Source organism: Eutrigla gurnardus, assembly GCF_963514095.1.
Source record: "Eutrigla gurnardus genome assembly, chromosome: 12".
NCBI classification, from domain to species: domain Eukaryota; kingdom Metazoa; phylum Chordata; class Actinopteri; order Perciformes; family Triglidae; genus Eutrigla; species Eutrigla gurnardus.
The window spans coordinates 6,846,722-6,867,258 of record NC_139926.1 but is presented as its reverse complement, the minus strand read 5'-3'; the positions used below and the strand labels follow the sequence as shown (position 1 = coordinate 6,867,258).

Genomic DNA, 20,537 nt, shown 5'->3' with positions numbered 1-20,537 from the left:
TGGTCAGGTGATTGACGGGGAGGGGTTCTTTGACTTTCAAAGAGCCAAAATTTCACTGAACAGGGGAGGGATTAGCTTTAGGCCGGGGCACGTTAGAACCACCGGTGCTAGAGTAGATAGGGCCATGCCAGAGTCCTGGAGGAGGGCTCTCTGCACCACCGGACCGGTGCGGGACCCTCGGTTGGCGTTCCTCTTGTGCCTGGCCCCGAGCCAGGTCGTACCCCTTGCCGAGTACAACACCGGGGCGCTGTACAGGCTCCTCGCGTCCGAGCTGGGGAGGCGGCCTTCATCCGAGGCAGCTTGGGGGAGGCTTGGGGGAGGCTCTTCCCCGGCTCGGACGTGGGGAAAATCTGGGACAATTGCAGCGTCCCGCACCTATCGCATGCGGCGTTCGACCTGGACTTCCGGGTCAGGCACAGGAGGGTCTTCACCGGGGTCGTCCTGCACCAGGTCCACAGGGAGCTCTTCTCCAGGACCTGCGCAGTTTGTCAGCTAGGGGATGAGGACGATTTACATTTGTTTGTGCACTGCCCCGAGTTGGTGGGTTTTCATGCTTTTCTACTGTCTGTCCTGCGCACTCATTGTCAGTACACACTCACGACACTCACCCCCTGGACCCTGCTATTTGGACTGGCACGCAAGCACGCACTCACCAACACAATTCTGGCACTGGCACGGCAGGCCACCTGGACACGACGGAACATTTCATTGCACGATCACAGGCACACATCCGCTTCACACATATGGAAACAGATCACACAGGCACACTTCAGAACACTGCACCACGCCAACAAACTGGACGCACTGGTGGCGGGCAGTTCTTTCTGTTTCATGAATGAGTTGGGTGATTTGTGTTTTTGTTTTGAGTGAGTATGAATGTGATGCATTATTTTCTTCAGTTCGTTTCATTTGTTATTTCTCGTATTGTTAGTTTTTTCCTTTCATGTCTGTTTAGATATTTTCTGTCTGTTGTTTCTTATTATGTGTTACATGGTTTTGTTTTTCAGTTGACTTCATTTTGCATTTGTGTTTGATTTACAGTTTGTTTTCATTTTTGTACGGTCTGTTCTGTGTTGTTTGTGGTTTTAACGAATAGTTTCTTTAAATTGTAAAATTTATATTTTCATAATAAAAGATAAAAAAAAAAAACACGCCCGATCTCGTCTGATCTCGGAAGCTAAGCAGGGTCGGGCCTGGTCAGTACTTGGATGGGAGACCGCCTGGGAATACCAGGTGCTGTAAGCTTTTTTCCATTTCCCTTGACAAACAGCAGAGGGTGCTGCTGCTCCTCCCATGGGGACATTGGAGTTCATCTCATTCTTTACCCCCCAGTTCTCCCCCCATCCCCCAACGTCCCCAGGATCATCTGATTAATCATTACAAACATGAACGGGACCTGTTTAATTTCCCGGTAACGTTTGGGTCGTGCAGCCATTTTCTCGATAATGTATAACTTTTCCAAAATTGAGCGATCGGTTTTCATAGCAGAACAAGCAAACATACGGATATTGCCAAAAAGCGGGATTATCTTCCTGCTGCATGCAGTTTAGCAGGGCTCACTGCATCAGTTTGGTCAATATAGTCCAGGTATTGTGCTTGTCACTGACCAAATTGTCATCATTTTGTCCTGGGAGGCTTTGGTGCGAACTTGTCATCATCAGCACACACGTCCTCCATTTCTTGGCAAAAGGCGATGGACATCTATAAAGGGCCTTTCTCTGCCTGCTCCCTCGGCTTACGGCCATACCACCCTGAACACGCCCGATCTCGTCTGATCTCGGAAGCTAAGCAGGGTCGGGCCTGGTCAGTACTTGGATGGGAGACCGCCTGGGAATACCAGGTGCTGTAAGCTTTTTTCCATTTCCCTTGACAAACAGCAGAGGGTGCTGCTGCTCCTCCCACGGGGACAATGGAGTTCATCTCATTCTTTACCCCCCAGTTCTCCCCCCATCCCCCAACGTCCCCAGGATCATCTGATTAATCATTACAAACATGAACGGGACCTGTTTAATTTCCCGGTAACGTTTGGGTCGTGCAGCCATTTTCTCGATAATGTATAACTTTTCCAAAATCGAGCGATCGGTTTTCATAGCAGAACAAGCAAACATACGGATATTGCCAAAAAGCGGGATTATCTTCCTGCTGCATGCAGTTTAGCAGGGCTCACTGCATCAGTTTGGTCAATATAGTCCAGGTATTGTGCTTGTCACTGACCAAATTGTCATCATTTTGTCCTGGGAGGCTTTGGTGGGAACTTGTCATCATCAGCACACACGTCCTCCATTTCTTGGCAAAAGGCGATGGACATCTATAAAGGGCCTTTCTCTGCCTGCTCCCTCGGCTTACGGCCATACCACCCTGAACCCCTAGGAGCGCAGTTGGTGTGTGTGAGTTGGCGAGTCGGTGTGAGAGCGAGAGTGCAGCAGCAGAGTGAGAGTGAGTGAGTGTGCTGAGAGCAATTGTTTGTCTGTCTGGAATTGTTTGTTCGTCGTGTGAGTGCGTGTGTGCGGTGTGTTTTTTCATTTCTTTTTTCTTCTATTCTGTCCTTTCTTCACTTTATATGTACCTCGTGTCACTTCTGGTTTTTTGTAAATAGTTTGTTTGAATACCCCCCGGCAGTGACTAGCACTGATCGGGGGTGGGATACACGGTAGCTTCACTTTTGCAAAAAGAAAAAAAAAAAAAATGACGGATATAATGTTAAAAACTAGAAGCAAGGCTAAATCGACGATGAGTAAAAGCGTAACGGACCCGGAATTGGCTGCACCTGCTCTCTCCTCTGGGCGTCCTGCAAAGGGCATGCGGAGGGGAGAGGAGGAAAGAGGTATGTTTGACGTGAGGATGGATAAGAGTGGTAGATTGGTGAATGAGATTGAGTCTGTGAGTGAAAGTGAGTGTATGGATGGGAGCGAATGGAAGACTGCGGTGGGGAAAAACCGGGTGGCTGCTCAGAAGCAGCGGGCCACGAGGAGCGGGCCGATTTCCGGGTTGGGAGCCGGCTCCGCCGGCGCAGCTGGAGCGTTGCCACCGAGGGTGGCAGCCACGAGGGCCGGGGACGCCAGAGCTGCGGGTCCCGTGACGGGACGAGCAGGCGCAGCGGGGCCAGGAAAGGCTCCGACGGCGGCTTCGGTGATGGGAAGGATCGTGTCCTTCGCTCCGGGAGGGACCAAGGCGGCGGCGGCTCCGGTGGCGGTGATTCCAGCAGCCGGAGCAGCGGCGGCGGCGGCCAACCAGACGGGACGGGCGGGCAGGCCAGCCCAGGCGGCGGCAGCGGCGGCGGTGGACTCGGCAGGACGCGCGGACTACAAGGGTCCAGGCAGCGGGGCCGGGAGGACGGCGGCGGATTCTGCGGGATGGGCGGAGGCTCCGGCGGCGGCTTCGATTGTTGCAGCAGCCGGGAAGGAAACAGCGGCCGCTTTGCTGGCGGCGAGAAGAGCCAAGGCTGCGGGGGCTGGAGCGCCGGCTCGATCGGGGACGGGAGCAGCGGCTGGAGCCGTGGCGGGCCCGTCCGCGGCAGCAGGACCCCAGCGGACCTTCGAAAAAGGAGCTCACCGTCCTCTTGGAGCTGCAAGGGACTCTCCCCATCTCCGCGATGGAGCTCATGCGGGCGGTGAGGGGCTTGTGTGGGGGCTTGGTGGCTTGCCGTGCTACCGGTCCCCGCGCGTATGAAGTGACGTTGACGCACATCAAGGGTAAGGAGAGAATCCTTGATGGTTTCAAAATTGGTGATACTGCTGTGCTAGCAAAAGGTCTGTGTAATGATGAGCTTGTAGTATCGTTTCTCAACCTGCCTGCTTATATTACGGATGAAGAAATTGTGGCTAAATTAGAGAGCTGGGGGGTGGGTGCTGCCTCCCCGATAAGGAGACGAATGTGGCCGGGGACTAACGTTGCTGATGGTACCAGGTTCCTGAAAGTAAAATTTAATGATAAAATCCAGAGCCTGCCGTATTCGGCACGGTTCGAGACGGCCCTAGGGCCCGAATACTTCAGAGTCATTCACGACCGACAGGTCAAGGTGTGCCGTATGTGTCTTCAGCCGGGGCACATACTGCGAGAATGCCCGGAGTTTTTCTGTCACAAGTGCGGGGTCCAGGGGCATTACGTGCGGGAATGTGGGGCCAAGAGGGGGCCGGAGGAGGAGAAGTGTGTTTTGTGCAATAAAGTAGACTCTAAGTGCTTGTGTAAGGAGAGCGAGGAGGAGGGAGGGGAGGAGGAGGTAGAGAAGGAGGAGGAGGAGGAGAAGGAGGAGGATGAGGAGGAGGATGAAGGCTCCTCGGCTGAGCTTCTCTCTGAGGAGGGGAGTGAGAGCGAGGAGGACATGGAGCAGGAAGGGGCGGGTGTGGCCGTGACGGCTGACCTAGCCCGGGCTGGATCCAGGGAGCAGGTGGCGGGGGTCGGCTCCTGTCTTGGAGAAGACGGTGAGCTGCCCTCGGCCCAGGTGATGGCCAGACAGGGGGGTTCAGCCAGTGAGGGGCCACTGCTCGAGGGACGGCAGGGAGGGGTCCCTGTCGTTCCTCAGACACAGCTCGGGACCAGCTCCGACACCGACTGGGACCTGGACCAGGTCAAGCAGGTTAGGACGGGTAGAAAGAACAAGAAAAGGAAAACCAAGCAATGATGTGCATTCCCTCCACTAGGTGCCCCTGATGGCTTCCCTCCTTTCTCTTAATGTTCGAGGGCTCCGCACGTGGGTTAAAACCAGGGCTATTTTGACTAGTATAAAAAAAAATGACATCTTGTGTGTTCAGGAGACCTGGTGGGATCAGCGGGTGGAGCAAAGGGTGCGGGGGGAGTGGAAGGGCAGCATAGCTTGCAACAACGGGGGTGTTACCTCCGGAGGGGTGGCTGTGCTGTTCGGGGAAGCAGCGGGGGTTACGTGGGTTGAAGTGCACTCAGACGATGAAGGCCGTGTAATAGTGCTGGATATCGTGTGTCCACAGTGGGCAGGCAGGTTGATTAATGTTTATGCACATAACGATGAAGTGAGAAGAAAAGCTCTTTTTCTAGAGCTGGAGAGGTGGATCACTCCCACCACCATCATCGTAGGGGACCTGAACCTGGTTCAGACCTTGGATGATGTGGGGGGGAGGGAGAAGCTCAGGTCTGACGTGAGCAGGGCTGTGTTCGCGGATTTGTGTGTTCGCAACGATATAATTGATGTGTTTCGGGTTCTCAACCCAGGTAGGCGGTCCTACAGTCGGGTCCAGGTGGTGCAGGGCCGCAGCCGCCGCTCCCGGATCGACTTGCTCCTGGCCTCCGGGGGGTTGCTGAGGGGGATTCGGGGGGTTGCTTATGAGCCTTGCCCATGGAGCGATCACCTGTTCCTCCGATGCAGCTTCTCGGGGCCGGGGGACGTCCGGGGGGGCGGCCTGTGGGTCCTCAACGCTGGCCTGCTGGAGGACCGCCGCTTCAGGGAAAAGCTAGAAAAACTGTTATTGTATTGTGTGCATGAGTGTGATGATGAGCGGGGATTGTTGGGGAGGTGGGTGGAGTTTAAGGCGAGAATTAAAAGGCTTGCAATAAACTTCGCCAAACATAAGGGCTGGTTAGAGAGGATGGAGGAACAGAAATTAAATAACGTTATTAAAAACGTCATAACGGGCATAGACACGGCGACTGGAGCGCAGCTGGCGGGAATAGAAGCCCCAAAGGCGAGGCTGGCAGAGCTGCACGGAGCCAGGTGCGCTGCTGCAACCCTGCGCGCAAGAGCTGTCGACCTCCTCCAGGGCGAGAGGTACTCCGCGTACTTTCTCGGCCTGGAGAAGGGTAGACAGCAAAGGCAGGAGATCGTGCAGTTAGAGGACGAGGCGGGGATCATGGTCACGGGGCGGGATGGAGTAGAGGAGGTGGCCGTCTCTTTTTTACGAAAAGCTGTTTGGCAGGGAGCAGGTGGATAAGGTGAGGGGGGAACAGCTGCTGAGCAGAGTGAGAGGGAGGCTGAGCGCATCTGATAGTGGTTTATTAGAGGGGAGGATCACGGAGGATGAGGTCGCCAGGGCCGTAGCCGGCCTATCCAGGGCCAAAAGCCCTGGAGAGGACGGCCTCACCGCCGAGCTCTATATGCTGTGTGAGGAGTACTTTGTGCCGCTCCTCACACAGCTTTTTAATGAGATGGTTGACAGAAATGGGGTGCCAGAGGGGTTCTCGGCGGGGGTGATCTCCCTCCTATTCAAAAAAGGGGATAGGAGGGAGATCAAAAATTACAGGCCGATAAGCCTGCTAAACGTTGACTACAAAGTCTTAGCTAAGATCTTAGCGAACAGGGTGAAGGAGGTGGCCGGGGACGTCGTGACCAGCTTGCAGGCTTACGGCGTCCCCGGCAGGGACATAGCAGACTCAATTTTGGTGGTGCAGGGAGCGGTCCGGGGGATGGAGGAGTCAAAAAAGGGGCTCCTCCTGAACCTGGACCTAGAGAAGGCTTTTGACAGAGTAGACCACTCGTTTTTAATCGACTCTCTGAGCGCCATGGGCTTTGGGCCAGGGCTCAGTAGGATGGTGGGGCTTTTATATAGGGGAGCACAGGCAAGATTAAAAATTAACGGGAGGCTGACTAGGGTTTTCAAAATAGGGAGATCAGTGAGGCAGGGCTGTCCTCTCTCGCCGCTGTTGTTCTCCTTCGTGGTGGAGTCCCTGGCGGCCGCCGTCGCAGCGGACGGTCGCATGCCGGGGCTGCCCGTGGCGCCGGGGCTCGGGAGGGTCACCGTCGTCCCCTTTGCGGACGACGTGACCATCCTGGCCTCGGCGCCGGAGCAGATCGACCGCGCACTGGAGCACGTCGCGGCCTTCGAGGCAGCCTCGGGGGCGAGGCTTAACAGGGCCAAGACCTGCCTGCTGGTGGCGAACGGGGGGGGTCTTGGCCGGTGGGGTTTTAATATCCAACAGCAGACAAAGATCTTAGGTATACATGTGGGCATAGGTGGAGATAGGGCCTCACGCAGTAACTGGGACGCGGCAATTAACAGGGTGAAATACATTGTTAACAGGTGGCGGCCCCGGGGCCTCAGCCTGAGAGCAAAGGTAATAGTGTGGAACGCCTTAGTAGCCTCTACTCTAGTGCATGTTTTGGGGACCTGCGAGCTGCCACAGTGGGCACTAAACGTCCTGCAGGACACCCTCTCCACATTCCTCTGGAGGGGGAGGGCAAATTCGATCGCTCGACGGGTGTTAATTGGTAATAAACGGGAGGGGGGTTTAGGACTAATTGACTTGAGTGCCAAAAGAGACGCACTGCGGCTAAAAGTGGTTAGAAAATTTCTCGATCCGGCCAGGCAGTATCCCTGGGAGGGCGCGATGGCGGGCTGTTTGGCTCAGTACGGCGAGGGGGACGTGTACAATCTGTGCACTCTCCCTCCCAGAACGGCCTACAGCCAGCTACCGCCGTTCTTCCGGGAGGTGCTAGAGGCGTGGCGCAAGTTGCTGCCCCGCCTCAAGCCAGCAGAGGTGAACAGAGGCAGTATCGAACCGTTGCCATTCCTCCAGACTCCCTTTCTCCAGTACGAGGGAAGGGCGCTGTCCTGCGCTCCGTTGCGGGCAGCGGGGGTCACGAGGATTGGTCAGGTGATTGACGGGGAGGGGTTCTTTGATTTCCAAAGAGCCAAAACTTCACTGATTAGGGGAGGAATTAGCTTTAGGCCGGGGCACGTTAGAAGCACCGGTGCTAGAGTAGATAGGGCCATGCCAGAGTCCTGGAGGAGGGCTCTCTGCACCATCGGACCGGTGCGGGACCCTCGGTTGGCGTTCCTCCTGTGCCTGGCCTCGAGCCAGGTCGTACCCCTTGCTGACTGTAGGACCGGGGCGTTGTATAGGCTCCTCGCGTCCGAGCTGGGGAGGCGGCCTTCCTCCGAGGCAGCTTGGAGGCGGCTCTTCCCCGGCTCGGACGTTGAGGAGATCTGGAAAAACTGCAACGTCCCGGACATATCGCATGCGGCGTTCGACCTGGACTTCCGCATCAGGCACAGGAGGGTCTTCACCGGGGTCGTCCTGCACCAGGTCCACAGGGAGCTCTTCTCCAGGACCTGCGCAGTTTGTCAGTTAGGGGATGAGGACGATTTGCATTTGTTTGTGCACTGCCCTGAGTTGGTGGGTTTTCATGTGTTTTTGTTGTCTGTTTTGCGCACCCATTGCCACTTCACACACAAGACACTTACCCCCTGGACACTTTTATTTGGACTCACTCACAAGCACGCACTCATCAATACAATCCTGGCACTGGCACGACAAGCCACTTGGACACGACGGAACATTTCATTGCACGAGCACAGGCACACATCCGCTTCACGCATCTGGCAATCCATCACACAGGCACACCTCAGAACACTGCACCACGCAAAAAAACTGGACGCACTGGTGGCGGGCAGTTCTTTCTGTTTTGTTAATGAGTTGGGTGATTTGTGTTTTTGTTTTGAGTAAATGTTTTTTGTGTTCATTTGAATATGTCATTAAGTGTGTTTTTTCATTATGTGTGTCAGTGAGTGTTCTTTAGTTCGTCAAATTGAGTGTTTCAGTGTCGGTGGGGGATTATGTGTTGGGTATATGTTTGTCAGTGATGTGGTTTCTCTTTTCATTTGCAGTTTTGTTGTTTTGTAATTTATGGTTGATTTTCAGTTTTGCTTATTTCTAGTCCAGGTTATTTTATTTTACAGCTTGTATTCATTTCCAGAGTTTTGATTATTTACTTTTTCATTTATTTCAATTTTTGATCATTTTTTACAGTTTGGTTCAATTATGGCTTTGTTTATTTACATTTTGGTTTATTTTCAGTTGGTTCATTTGCAATTTTGTTCATCTTCAGTTGGCTTTATTTGCATCTTGGTTTTGATTTATAGTTTGTTTCCCAATTTTGTACAGTCTGTTTTGTGTTGTTTGAGGTTTTAAATGAATAGGTTTTTCAAATTGTATAAGAATATATTTTTCATAATAAAAGATAAAAAAAAAAAAAACACGCCCGATCTCGTCTGATCTCGGAAGCTAAGCAGGGTCGGGCCTGGTCAGTACTTGGATGGGAGACCGCCTGGGAATACCAGGTGCTGTAAGCTTTTTTCCATTTCCCTTGACAAACAGCAGAGGGTGCTGCTGCTCCTCCCACGGGGACATTGGAGTTCATCTCATTCTTTACCCCCCAGTTCTCCCCCCATCCCCCAACGTCCCCAGGATCATCTGATTAATCATTACAAACATGAACGGGACCTGTTTAATTTCCCGGTAACGTTTGGGTCGTGCAGCCATTTTCTCGATAATGTATAACTTTTCCAAAATCGAGCGATCGGTTTTCATAGCAGAACAAGCAAACATACGGATATTGCCAAAAAGCGGGATTATCTTCCTGCTGCATGCAGTTTAGCAGGGCTCACTGCATCAGTTTGGTCAATATAGTCCAGGTATTGTGCTTGTCACTGACCAAATTGTCATCATTTTGTCCTGGGAGGCTTTGGTGGGAACTTGTCATCATCAGCACACACGTCCTCCATTTCTTGGCAAAAGGCGATGGACATCTATAAAGGGCCTTTCTCTGCCTGCTCCCTCGGCTTACGGCCATACCACCCTGAACACGCCCGATCTCGTCTGACCTCGGAAGCTCACCTATGTGTCTCAGGTGAAGTTGCTGGGTCCCCTTTGGTTGGGACAGATCCTTTTTACGAGGGTCAGTGTTGAGGCAAAGCCAGCTTTGTACTAACCCTCATTACTGAAGCAGTCCAATGTGAATATGCATGTCTAGCTCTGAGCGACAACATTGTGAAACACCGCTATCTCACTGCTGTCTCACCGCAGGACACACCGAACTTCAACTCGGTGATGAACGCCCCCTCTCGGATATCTCCTATCATCAGAAGAGTTCGGCCTGTGTAAATGACTCCCTTCAATACGTAACAACAGGAGTTGAATCTGAACAGCCTGTAGGAGGGCCGTTGTACCAGTGGGGGGGCTGCAGGAGTCTCTTGTTTTCCTCATTCTGGGAGTTGAAAGGATCAGAGGACCAGTTTATAGGTGTAGATACCAGAGATAACCTGTTTTTCATAATATGGGACCTTTAAAGAGAAGAATGAAATTCTTTCACATGAAAATGTTTATTTTTTTAACAAACCAGTTTTTTTAGGGAAACAAGAAGGAATGCAAATAAGCAATAGATTTATATTTTTATTTTGTTTGTAGTCATCATGTACCAATGCTAATGTTGACAACCATGTCAACTGTAGCATACATACATTTTCCTTCATCTGAACATATCCTCTTACTCCTGTTGTGGGCCTTTGGGTCCTATTGTAAAAATATATCGAGTTTGGGTTGCACTCTGAACCCCCCGTCTCAATGAGAGACCAGGATCCACAGCATGGTCTAGAAGTGTGGCACTTATTTCATCAGCATTTTACAGCTCTTTTTACAGTTTTGACAGAGGTGTTTAGCATTTGAACAAAGTGCTGTAATTCCACAGTGTTGTGCAGTTTGTGGTTAAAGAGAAGGGTGTAGAGTTTTGAAAACTGTTCAAGCAGTGAAAAACGAGCTACAGTTTGGTTAACTGCTCCTGTGCAGACTGGGGTTAGAGTTTTGCACATGTAGCTGCAGTTGTTTGACAAACCCTTCACTGGTTTATGGAGCAATGCAATTAAATTATCATGAGTATTATCGTGAGTACATACATAGTTTGGACTCCACCCAGAAGGAGTGAGACATGGATTCTGTGTAATAAGTCGAGTAGTGAATGGCAGGATATACCCATAGTTAAAACAGCCTGTCCTCAGTATCTTAAGTTCAAACAGCGACACGGAAATGTGTCTTTTACAGAGGTGAAGGAGGGTGCACACTACATACATGCTGACAATGATAAAGGAAACACTTTATAAGTTTGTTTTGATGTTGAAACCTCATAATACATCTGTATCTCTTGGGGACCATTTTTATTTGGGGGGCACAAGCAGTTTCCTACCTTGCCTAATGGTAAAGTCCATCCATGTCTTTACCATTAACACAATGTGGAGTTGAAATGACAAGATTGTTTGAGGTTGTTCTAAATATATAAACATTGGCATTAGTAGGAACATGGTCATCATTACATATACATATCCAGTAGTACTGACAATGCTGAAAAAGTAGACTTTTACTATTGCATTGATTGATTATTGTTACTGATGCATTCATATGTAATTAGCATTTTACTACTGCAGTTGGTTAATGTTGAGTTTCTTATTAACTTATATATTGTTGGGTATAGGTAAATACTGTATATTGTACATTCAAAACACACAATGAACTTTAAAAGCTGCACTCTTATCATGTTTGTTTGCATGTTTTGACATTTCGACATTCATTTACATTTACAGTCATTCATTCGACGGAAGAACAGACGGACAGAGAACTTCATCCGAAAAGTCAGAAAAGATATTCAAAGAGACACAATGGCTTTTTCTTCAAATATTTATTATGTTCTGACCAAAACAATATTGTGAGTTCTGTCATCCAGAAAAACATCATGGAAGAGTGAGACCATCATGTCCTGATCCTCTGGTCAGTGTGTCAGCAGGTAGCTGAGGTCACTACCTGGGTCGTATTCCGCTGAGGGCTTTCCCCTAAAACACACAAGCACATCATGGAGGCAGCTGTTACTGGTGTGCATTCAGGTTCTCATTGGACTGATTGTAGTGTTGTCCCAATTGGAGGGTATGCTTTTGTGATATTTTTAAGCCTGAGATAGTGTATTCTACCGCATCTCCCGCTGCTAATCTACTCATATACGCCATGTTAATTGAAATCCCATCTTTCCCAGTGTATCTTTGGATAAGTCGGGCCGTGAAGGATCCATCCATTGGATCCTCCGAATCAGGAAAAGAGGACCGCAATTCTAGGCTGCATTTGAAGGAGTCTTTGAAATGGGGTAGCCTTGTTGCAGCCACTGCGACAAAATCGATCTTCAAATGCAGACTCAGAAGGCTGCGGCTGCTGATTTGGGATACAGCTTGACTGTGTGGATTACCTGGTGAAAAGTCTGGCCTTGGTGGTTCCCAGTAGTGTGGCTTTGTTTCCCTCCACCAGCAGCAGGGACCCCTCTCTCAGACCCTGGCAAAAAAAAAAGAAAAAAAAGACCAACATCGTCATGTCGTCATGCCAGCACACAAGCTAACCTGTTCCAAGTCATAATATATTTTTGAATTCTATGGGGAAGGCATGACCCACCCTACTCTGCCAATGACTTACCCTAATATTCTTCCCCTAACCAATTTCACTCCTCATGCCTGAACCTAACCAATCAACCATCCAAGGAAGTACACGTACTAGCCAATCAGAGGCAGAGTAGGGCGGGTCATGACTTCCCCATAGTAGGATTCGCTCCCTGGTCATGATAATGCTGGTTAGCTGGACATGATTATGATTGTATCTTACAATGGGGCAGATCAACTGTGTAATCCATTCCTTTCACATAGCTAAATAGTTAGTAGCGTGACGTGTTTGACTTAATTTGTCAATATCACACATCCTGCGATGTGAATATTGCGCATGCTCACATCACAATGTAGATGCTTAACAATATATGATGCAGCCCTAAATAGTGCAATAGACATCTACGTACTGTATTTAAACATGGAGATTCTATTAAATGTGGATTAACTGGGTATATGAAGAGTAAAGTCCCGTCTCACCAGGACACATGGAGTATCAGGCTCTTCATGGTACTGGGTGATCCTCTGCTCTCTGGTCTCCTGCAAAAGAGAAACAAAACAGCAGTTCCCATAATGCTTTGGAGGGTGTAAACAGCATGTAAAATGTAAACATGGAGTTTATATTTGTTTCCATTTTGTTTCCATTACAGTTTTTCCCCCGATTGCTTAACGACAGCGAGCACAACTGCAGCTAGATGTGCAAAACTCTTACCACAGTCTGCACAGCAGCAGTTCATGTGAACAAAATTCTAGCTCATTTTTCATTGCTTGAACACAGTTTTCAAAACTCATCAGGGTGCAACCCAATCTGCAAAAAACAACACTTTTCCCACCAAAGAAACAGGTGAGAGTTGCATCCTTGCAGTAAATTAAAACATTACGGGAACTGATTTCTGTATTGCAATTATAGAATATTTACACAGATATCTACTAACAGTTTTTACTGTAAAACATATTTTTACAATTGATTCCAAAGGCTCCAAAGGAGAAAGAGGAAGGATATGTTCAGATGAGCAGGGACATGCTATTGTTGACAAAAATAGTAAATGACTACAGACAAAAAAAGAATAATAAACTGCTATGTTATATAAATATATTAATAAAAATGTTAACGGGAAATAATTTCACTATTTTCTTGAAAGAAAATATCTGATTTGTGTAAAGGCACTCAAATGATTCAAACTGTAAAGATGGAAAGTGTCTAACTTGTGTTTTGGTGTGTTTTTCCTCTCAATGTGTTCTGAGTGACAGTGTGTGTTGTCGTCATGAGGATTGTTCAGTGTTCGCTGCACGGAGCCTATTTTGCAGGTGATGTGAACTGTTTAGTTCAGGTGACTGTTGTGGATGCTGACTGTGGTTAAGTTTTGCACATGTAGCTGCAGTTGTGATCACTTCAGAGTGTTAACTGATCTCCCCATGCATAGACAGACAACTATCACAGGATTACTGTGATACAGAAGAAAACCTAAAAACATGAAGATTCTCAGGCAAGTTCTGCAGTTATGTCTCTTTTCTATGAATTATAACAAGCTTTTATCTCTTTTATATAGCAGTAAACTGAATATCTTTTGACTGCTGTTTGCACATAAAATAGTGTTAGATAGTTGATGATGAAACTTAATAGCTGCAACTATAATTACAACACACTTAAATGCTGTTGGAAAACATCCATCCCATCTTAGAAATTACAAATATATCATCCATAGAGGATTAAGGTCAAGGTCATTATGCTAAATTCAGGGGAATTGTGGAAGGCTGATTAGCATTAATGTGAAGGCTCAAATTAAAAAAATATTTAGACTGTGAGTTTCAAAAACCTCCAAATGTTAAACATCAGGACCTTTAGTTTGCTGATGCTGCATTTCTTTTTGTTAACCACTGCAGTTTGCACAGCTTCACACGTTGCATAACTTCTGGCAGAAAGGGAACATCAAGCTTGCTCTTGCTTACTACAACATTAATACACGTTCACACTTTACAGCTGCTGACAATACGTTTAAAAATGTCAAATCCAGATTTCATCATCACTCTTTTAATTGACCTGAAGGGACTGATAAAAGGACTAGTAACTGATACACCCTTGAGCTGATATGGCAGGTAATCGGCAAATCAGTGCCAGCAAAATTCTCATCAATAAGAAGGCTACACAAAGAGTGCAATGTTGAGTGGTTTACTGCATCGTTATCTACACAGTAAAGTTTCCATTTTATAAACAAGTATCAGTCCTTCTTTGTGTTGCTGAGCCTCTGCAGCAACTGCATTACGAAACCCCAACAATGTAAAATAATCACACTGCATTCAAAATCCTACTGAAGTAAAAGTGCTATCAAGAAGAATAAGAATAAGAAGAAAAAGACTTTTCTCTGATCTTTGTTGTTTAGTGAAATATTGATCATCAGAATAGTTATTGAAACATGTGAGAAGTTTAGAGGATAAATGTATCTTTAATTGAAGTGAACGACAAATCATATATTTTTTTCCAGTAGGTGAGGTAGGTATTGAGCAAAAACAATGAGTTGTATCTTAAAAGCTTATCATAGTTCTTTCAGTAAAATCTTGAAAAGCAGCCAGCAACTACAGCTGTTAAATACATGTAGTGCAACAAGAAGTACATGTCACTCTGAAAAGTAGAAGAAAAAAAAGTAAATGTACTTAGTTACTTTCCACCACTGGTGATCAGTAACACTTTAAATAAGTGAGTATTGTTTTAAAACAGTTTGTTAAAAAAAAGAAACATTTCCTTTAAAGTCCACTTTGATCTTCATAATTAAACAGGGAGAATGTTTGCTGACTCACCCCCATGTGGCGGCTGTTGGAGTCGGCGTCCAGGAAGTGGGGATTGATGTTGAATGGAATGAGGCCGATGGCAGAGAAGGACGGAGGGTAGACGATGGGCATGTCGTTGGTGGTGTTGATGCTGATCGTGGCCACGTTGGTGCCGGCACTGGAGCCCATGTAGGGGACACCGTCCTGGTGGGGGGTGGAGTACTGGGTTAATGTCAATCCTTATGATTTCAGTCCTGGTTGATTTAGATTATACCTAGCCAGATATGCTTCTCTGGAGTTCCATCTTCTCTCTTGCCGGTGAGCTGTTTTACGGCCCAATTGACATGTGTTATCACAATGACAACAAACTGCAATTGCCATTTTCTTTTGTACGAGTCAAATTACCACTGAAAACAGCTCAATGTCCGTTCTACTTCTATTCTATTTCTATGGCAACATCGCTTGTTGTATATCAGGACTTTTTCACGCTCCATTCATCTGAGGTCGTCCACTTGATGTATCTTAATTAGAGGTGAAATGCAGCATTTTTCCCCTGGGAATGTTCTTTTTGGTCTCTGGTGGACGAACTTGAATAGTAACGCTGTTTCAAAATGTAATCAGCTGACACACGCAGATACACAGTTATTATGACGATACATCACAGACATATATTTGTGTGTGTGTGTTACCTCGAGTACTCTCCTCCTGATCTCTGTCACCACCTTGTTGTCATAAAGACTCTTCAGCAGCCGGAAAGTGTTTCCTCCTCCTGCAAAACACTCACCTCCATTAATATCTATCATCTATAGATAAACTACACAGACACAAGGAAGGAAGAAAAGAAGGAGTTTGTAGGAAAGAGTGAAGGGAAGAAAGAAGGTATAATTTGAAACAAGGAAAGAAAATCGAATGACAGAGGGAAGTGAGGAAGGAAAAGAGGGTGTAAGAAATCAAAGGGTGCATCTCAATTCCTTTAATTGCATCCATGTTTCTCTCATTTCTGTCCCTTCCTTGCATACCTCATCCCTCCCACTGAAGACACAAGGAGGGAGGAATCGAGGAATTACATTTTAGAGAAACAAGACACACTTTCATCTGCTGGTCGGTCAGCTCTGCAACAACTTTTTATGCTTTTAAGTTGATATTTGCATAATGTATTCTGTCCAAATAGTAATAAGGGATGAAGAAAAGTCAATTCTAAAGAAAAAAATATTGAAAACACAGGCATTCAGTCAGAAGATTTGATGATTTGAACCATCAACACTCGCTGTCCTTCACCTATAAAAATGGCCTCAGCCTTCTGCACGGCGTCAACGGGGTCCTGGGCCTCGTGGATGCCGTCCACCTCGTAACCTGCAGGAGACAAATACATGAAATATTTAAAATAACAGAAAAAAACAGAAAATACACAGAAAGAAATCAAGAAAATACATACAAAATATACTGACAAATACATCATAAAAATCCACAGGAGAGCATAAAGATACCCACCGCAAATACTCATATACTATCCAAAATACCCAGAGGAATTCAAGAAGAAATATTTAGAAAATATATAGAAAGCATACAGTTTAAGGTAAATTACTTGCTAATGGTAATACATATATAAACGTTGTAACATTTAAAGAAAGAATATTTAGTGAGATTGATAATGTGACACACAGAGGAAGTCCTACCCAGAGTCTTAAACTTGTCCCTGGCAGTTTTGGTGTAGGCATCTCTGTCATGGAGAGCGTAAGGAACAAACAGGACCCTCTTTACATCTCTGAAATACAAGGAAAAAACAAACTGTGGTGAGAACAGAAGGGAGGCACATATAGTTATATATGTCAGAGATGATTTTATTATACATAGACCTTATTATGAATTCCACCTGTACGATTTCTGAACTGATGATGAAAAATATTCAGAAGCTCAAGTGAATGACGTTTTTTCCATTGACACGTTTTTCTTTAATATATTCATCATGAAGTGCTGCATGTATGCCTAACTTTGCCAAAGAGTATTTTCAAACATGGTCATAGAGAGACAAGTATATATTTTTTCTTCTCCACACCAAATTCCATTGAAAAATCTGACATTTAGGCCCATCATGTAATACAAATATTCTACAAGATTTTAGACTTTTAAGGTTGGATTTTTTAAATTAATTAAATTAAAATAGTCATCATTACGTTCTGCTTTCATTTCTGCCGATCACTACCACACGCCGGCTCATCAAACCTGTTCAGACGTGAACTTACTTCCCGAAGAAGCGGCAGATGTGCTGCTGACAGTGGTCCAAGTAGCCGCTGCCGTGTAGGGTGGAGTTGGACACCAGCAGAAGTCTTCTCTTCATCTCTCAACACCGACTAAGCTCAGCCGTAGAAACAGAAGAGAGTCCGGCCGCTACAGAGTCCAGAGGTCCGGGTCACAGTTCAGCCGCGATACCGCTGACAGCAGCACTCTGTCGGTCTGTCACGGTGCTGTAAAGCTGCTGTAAAGTTGCTGTAAAGCTGCTGTAAAGCTGCTGCAATCAGCGCTGATAACACAGTTCTAACATTCAGCTGTGGCCCTGCACCAGATTCCGGCTTCATCTATTCACGTTAACTTTTAGTGTGGCATAAAACAACTTTATTTAAACACGAGTTACGTTTGTGAGTTTCCCACCAGTAGAAACAACACTAGTACTTCCGGAATGATTATTTCAGAATAAAAGCATCATTAACTCAAAACAAACACATTTGGACTACATAGATTAGTATGTCAATGCTTTTTCTATAAAACATTATTCACCATATATCACATTTAAATGTGAATAGAATAAAGAATAAAGCAAATGAAGATGAAGGAAATGACAAAACAACTGATAAAGACAATAGAGTAAATAAGTACACTGTATTTTCAAAATGTAGTGTAACATTTGATTGTGTATAGTAGATGTGCAATGCTTGCTCCTTTAGAAATTAATAATACATTTATAATTAGTTGTTTATGTAATTTTTCAATCAAAATGTATTTCCGTTGTCCTCTATGACAGTCTACTGAGTGTCTATTTGTTTTTGTGACATATTATTAAAGATTAAGAATAAAACTGTTTCTTAGAAAAAAAATTAAGATTTATTTAATAAATATGTGTGTGTGTTATTGTCTTCTTTAAATATATGAAACTCCAGTTTGAGAATTTCCCAGTGCCACATGTAATCTGCTCTTCTGTATTTCATTTGTGCCTTCTCGCATATATTGAACTTGTACTTTTACCAGAGCCTTTTTTTTTCTTCTTTTTTTTTTTTTACAGAAGTAGGCTATCTGTACTTCTAGTGGAGTAGAACCTATTCTGAGAAAACAAAAAAAACATAAAGCTCATTCAGTACTGATATTTAGAAGGCCATTTCTCCACAGAACCTTTTTCTCAAATAAAAGAAAGAGACGTTTTTTGTTAATTTTGTCGTCAGTGAAATTGCAAAACAGTTTAGTTCTGTTTTGTGTTGTCACTTGATTGAAGTTACACCTTGTGTTCACTAGGCGGCAGGAGAAACATCAGTCACACTTCATATTGTCCATCCATCCATCCGTTGTCTACCGCTTATCCTGTATTCAGGGTCGCGGGGGGGCTGGAGCCGATCCCAGCTGTCATTGGGCGAAGGCAGGGTACACCCTGGACAGGTCGCCAGTCTATCGCAGGGCCAACATGTAGAGACAGACAACCGTTCACACTCAGATTCACGCCTACGGGCAATTTAGAGTCACTTCATTTTGTCTCCATACTTAATCATTCTGTCTACAAATCAGACTAAATATAATAAGTGGAGTACAAGTACTAAGTTTCCTCTGAAATACAGTACGAAAATATTGCACAAATAGAAAAACGTAAGAAAATCAATAATACTATAAGAACAAGAACACATTGACTCCAGCTTTTTGTCACTCTCTACACACAGAAATAGTCATACAACTAGGATAACAAACTGAATAAAAGGCAAACATAACATTTAAATGTTATGCACAGATATAAATATACGTATATAAGCACAGGACAATGACATTGTAAACATATTAAAAATAGATATAATAGATGGATGGATGGATGGATAATAATACTAATAATAATAATAATAATAATAATAATAATAATAACAATAATAATAATAATAATAATAATAATAATAATATGTATAAGCTTTCTCCTTTCTTCTTCTTCCTCTCTCTCCCTCCATGTTTGCAGAGTTCGCCCACAGAGCTGATCTTACCTCAGACAGATTGGTGTTTAATTGGTGTGTAATTGTTTTCAAGTGTGTGTTTGCGTTCATTGCCAGTTCCAATTATTGCTTTTGTAAAAAGTGTGTGATGGAATTACAAATGTAAAGATATCACCCATTTGTAACTTTGTTTCAAGGTTACAAAAGGTGATGCTTTTATCTGAGTATTGACTTTTCGTGTGTGTGTGTATGTATTCATGTGTGAAGGTTTTGGCTGTTCCTTCACATCACTGTGGGTTCATTATAATCTGACTAATGAGCTGGAACAATCCTGTTAGTGGTCATAGTCTCTCCGTTTCAATCCGCTTTGATAAATGTGCCACAGCTGTGTTTCAAAAACATATCAAGGAAATTAACATGTCAAAACGAAGAAGGTAAATCTAAAAAAAAAATTATCTATAGCCAAAAGAAATCTATAGCCAAAAATGAAGAAGTTCAATAACTATGGGGTCAGCAGTCTCTGAACTGACCCCATAAATAACATGTGAAAATTACATAAGAAAAAATGATCTACCTATAAATAATAGGTTTGTTAATTTGAGGTATATTTTGTCTGTTTTTTTGTGTCTGTAAACATAGTATTCAAACATATATTGATATTTAGACTAAATATGTTTACTTGAGTATTTCTTTTTTCTGCTATTTTCTTCTACTACAGCACTACTACTTCTACCATTTCCTACTACTATTACAGAGGTAAATATTGTACTTTTTACTGCATCACATTTATTTCACTTTACTTTGCAGATTATGTTGTTAGTCAAGCATGTGATTACTGTCATCATAATACTAATATATAGACATGTGTGTGTTTGAATAATAATAATAATAATAATAATAATAATAATAATAATAATAATAATAATAATAATAATAATAATAATACATATACATATAAAAATAAATATAATAATACATGTATTTCATTAATTTGAACGTAACAATTTTACATAATGAGTACTTTTACAATTGGTACCTTGAGTAAAATAAAAACTGGTATTTTAAGATCTTGCTAATGGGATATTCATTTTATTTTGGATTCAAATGTCTAAAAAACCTGTATAATGAGTTTTTAAAATGTTAATTTGTTGAGGGTTTAACTACCAAATGGTATAAATAATGTCAATTAATATAAGCTACAATATAAATAATAATGTTCAATAATAGTCATAATAAAAGTAATATAGTAGAGCTTCTGCTGCCTAATTTTGAATGCAGGACTTTCTAAGCATTTTCCATTGTGGTACATTTACCGAAGCAAAGGTTCTGAATACTTCATAATGTCATCATAATAACACATGGAGTCGGAGACAGAAGCAGCTCCTCAGTGGAAACACAGAGGCAGCAGCGGGGGGCGGGGCTAAACCACATCTGGATGAAA

At 44.8% G+C, this 20,537-nt stretch overlaps 2 protein-coding genes across 2 annotated transcripts in view; one reads left to right on the top strand and one right to left on the bottom strand.

Annotated features, from left to right (window-relative positions):
• The window catches only part of enox1 (ecto-NOX disulfide-thiol exchanger 1), a 456,513-nt gene that overhangs the window by 291,152 nt on the left and 144,824 nt on the right, over positions 1-20,537 (top strand). The window lies entirely within an intron of this gene.
• Positions 11,408-17,551, bottom strand: LOC311022498 (alpha-aspartyl dipeptidase). The gene is made up of 8 exons (XM_084023781.1): positions 17,162-17,551; positions 16,595-16,683; positions 16,197-16,271; positions 15,608-15,687; positions 14,949-15,122; positions 12,633-12,692; positions 11,969-12,051; positions 11,408-11,564 (listed from the first exon to the last, which is right to left on the bottom strand). Exons 1-8 carry the CDS (start codon positions 17,254-17,256, stop codon positions 11,504-11,506), a joined length of 717 nt encoding a protein of 238 aa, XP_083879907.1. The 5' UTR covers positions 17,257-17,551; the 3' UTR covers positions 11,408-11,503.

Excerpts from the sequence above, each read along its gene's own strand:
- LOC311022498 (XM_084023781.1), bottom strand. The coding sequence starts at position 17,256 with ATGAAGAGAAGACTTCTGCTGGTGTCCAACTCCACCCTACACGGCAGC. Across the intron at positions 12,693-14,948 it reads CCAACAGCCGCCACATGGGG|GAGACCAGAGAGCAGAGGAT; the intron begins GTGAGTCAGCAA and ends TCTCTTTTGCAG. Across the intron at positions 12,052-12,632 it reads CTGATACTCCATGTGTCCTG|GGTCTGAGAGAGGGGTCCCT; the intron begins GTGAGACGGGAC and ends TTTTTTTGCCAG.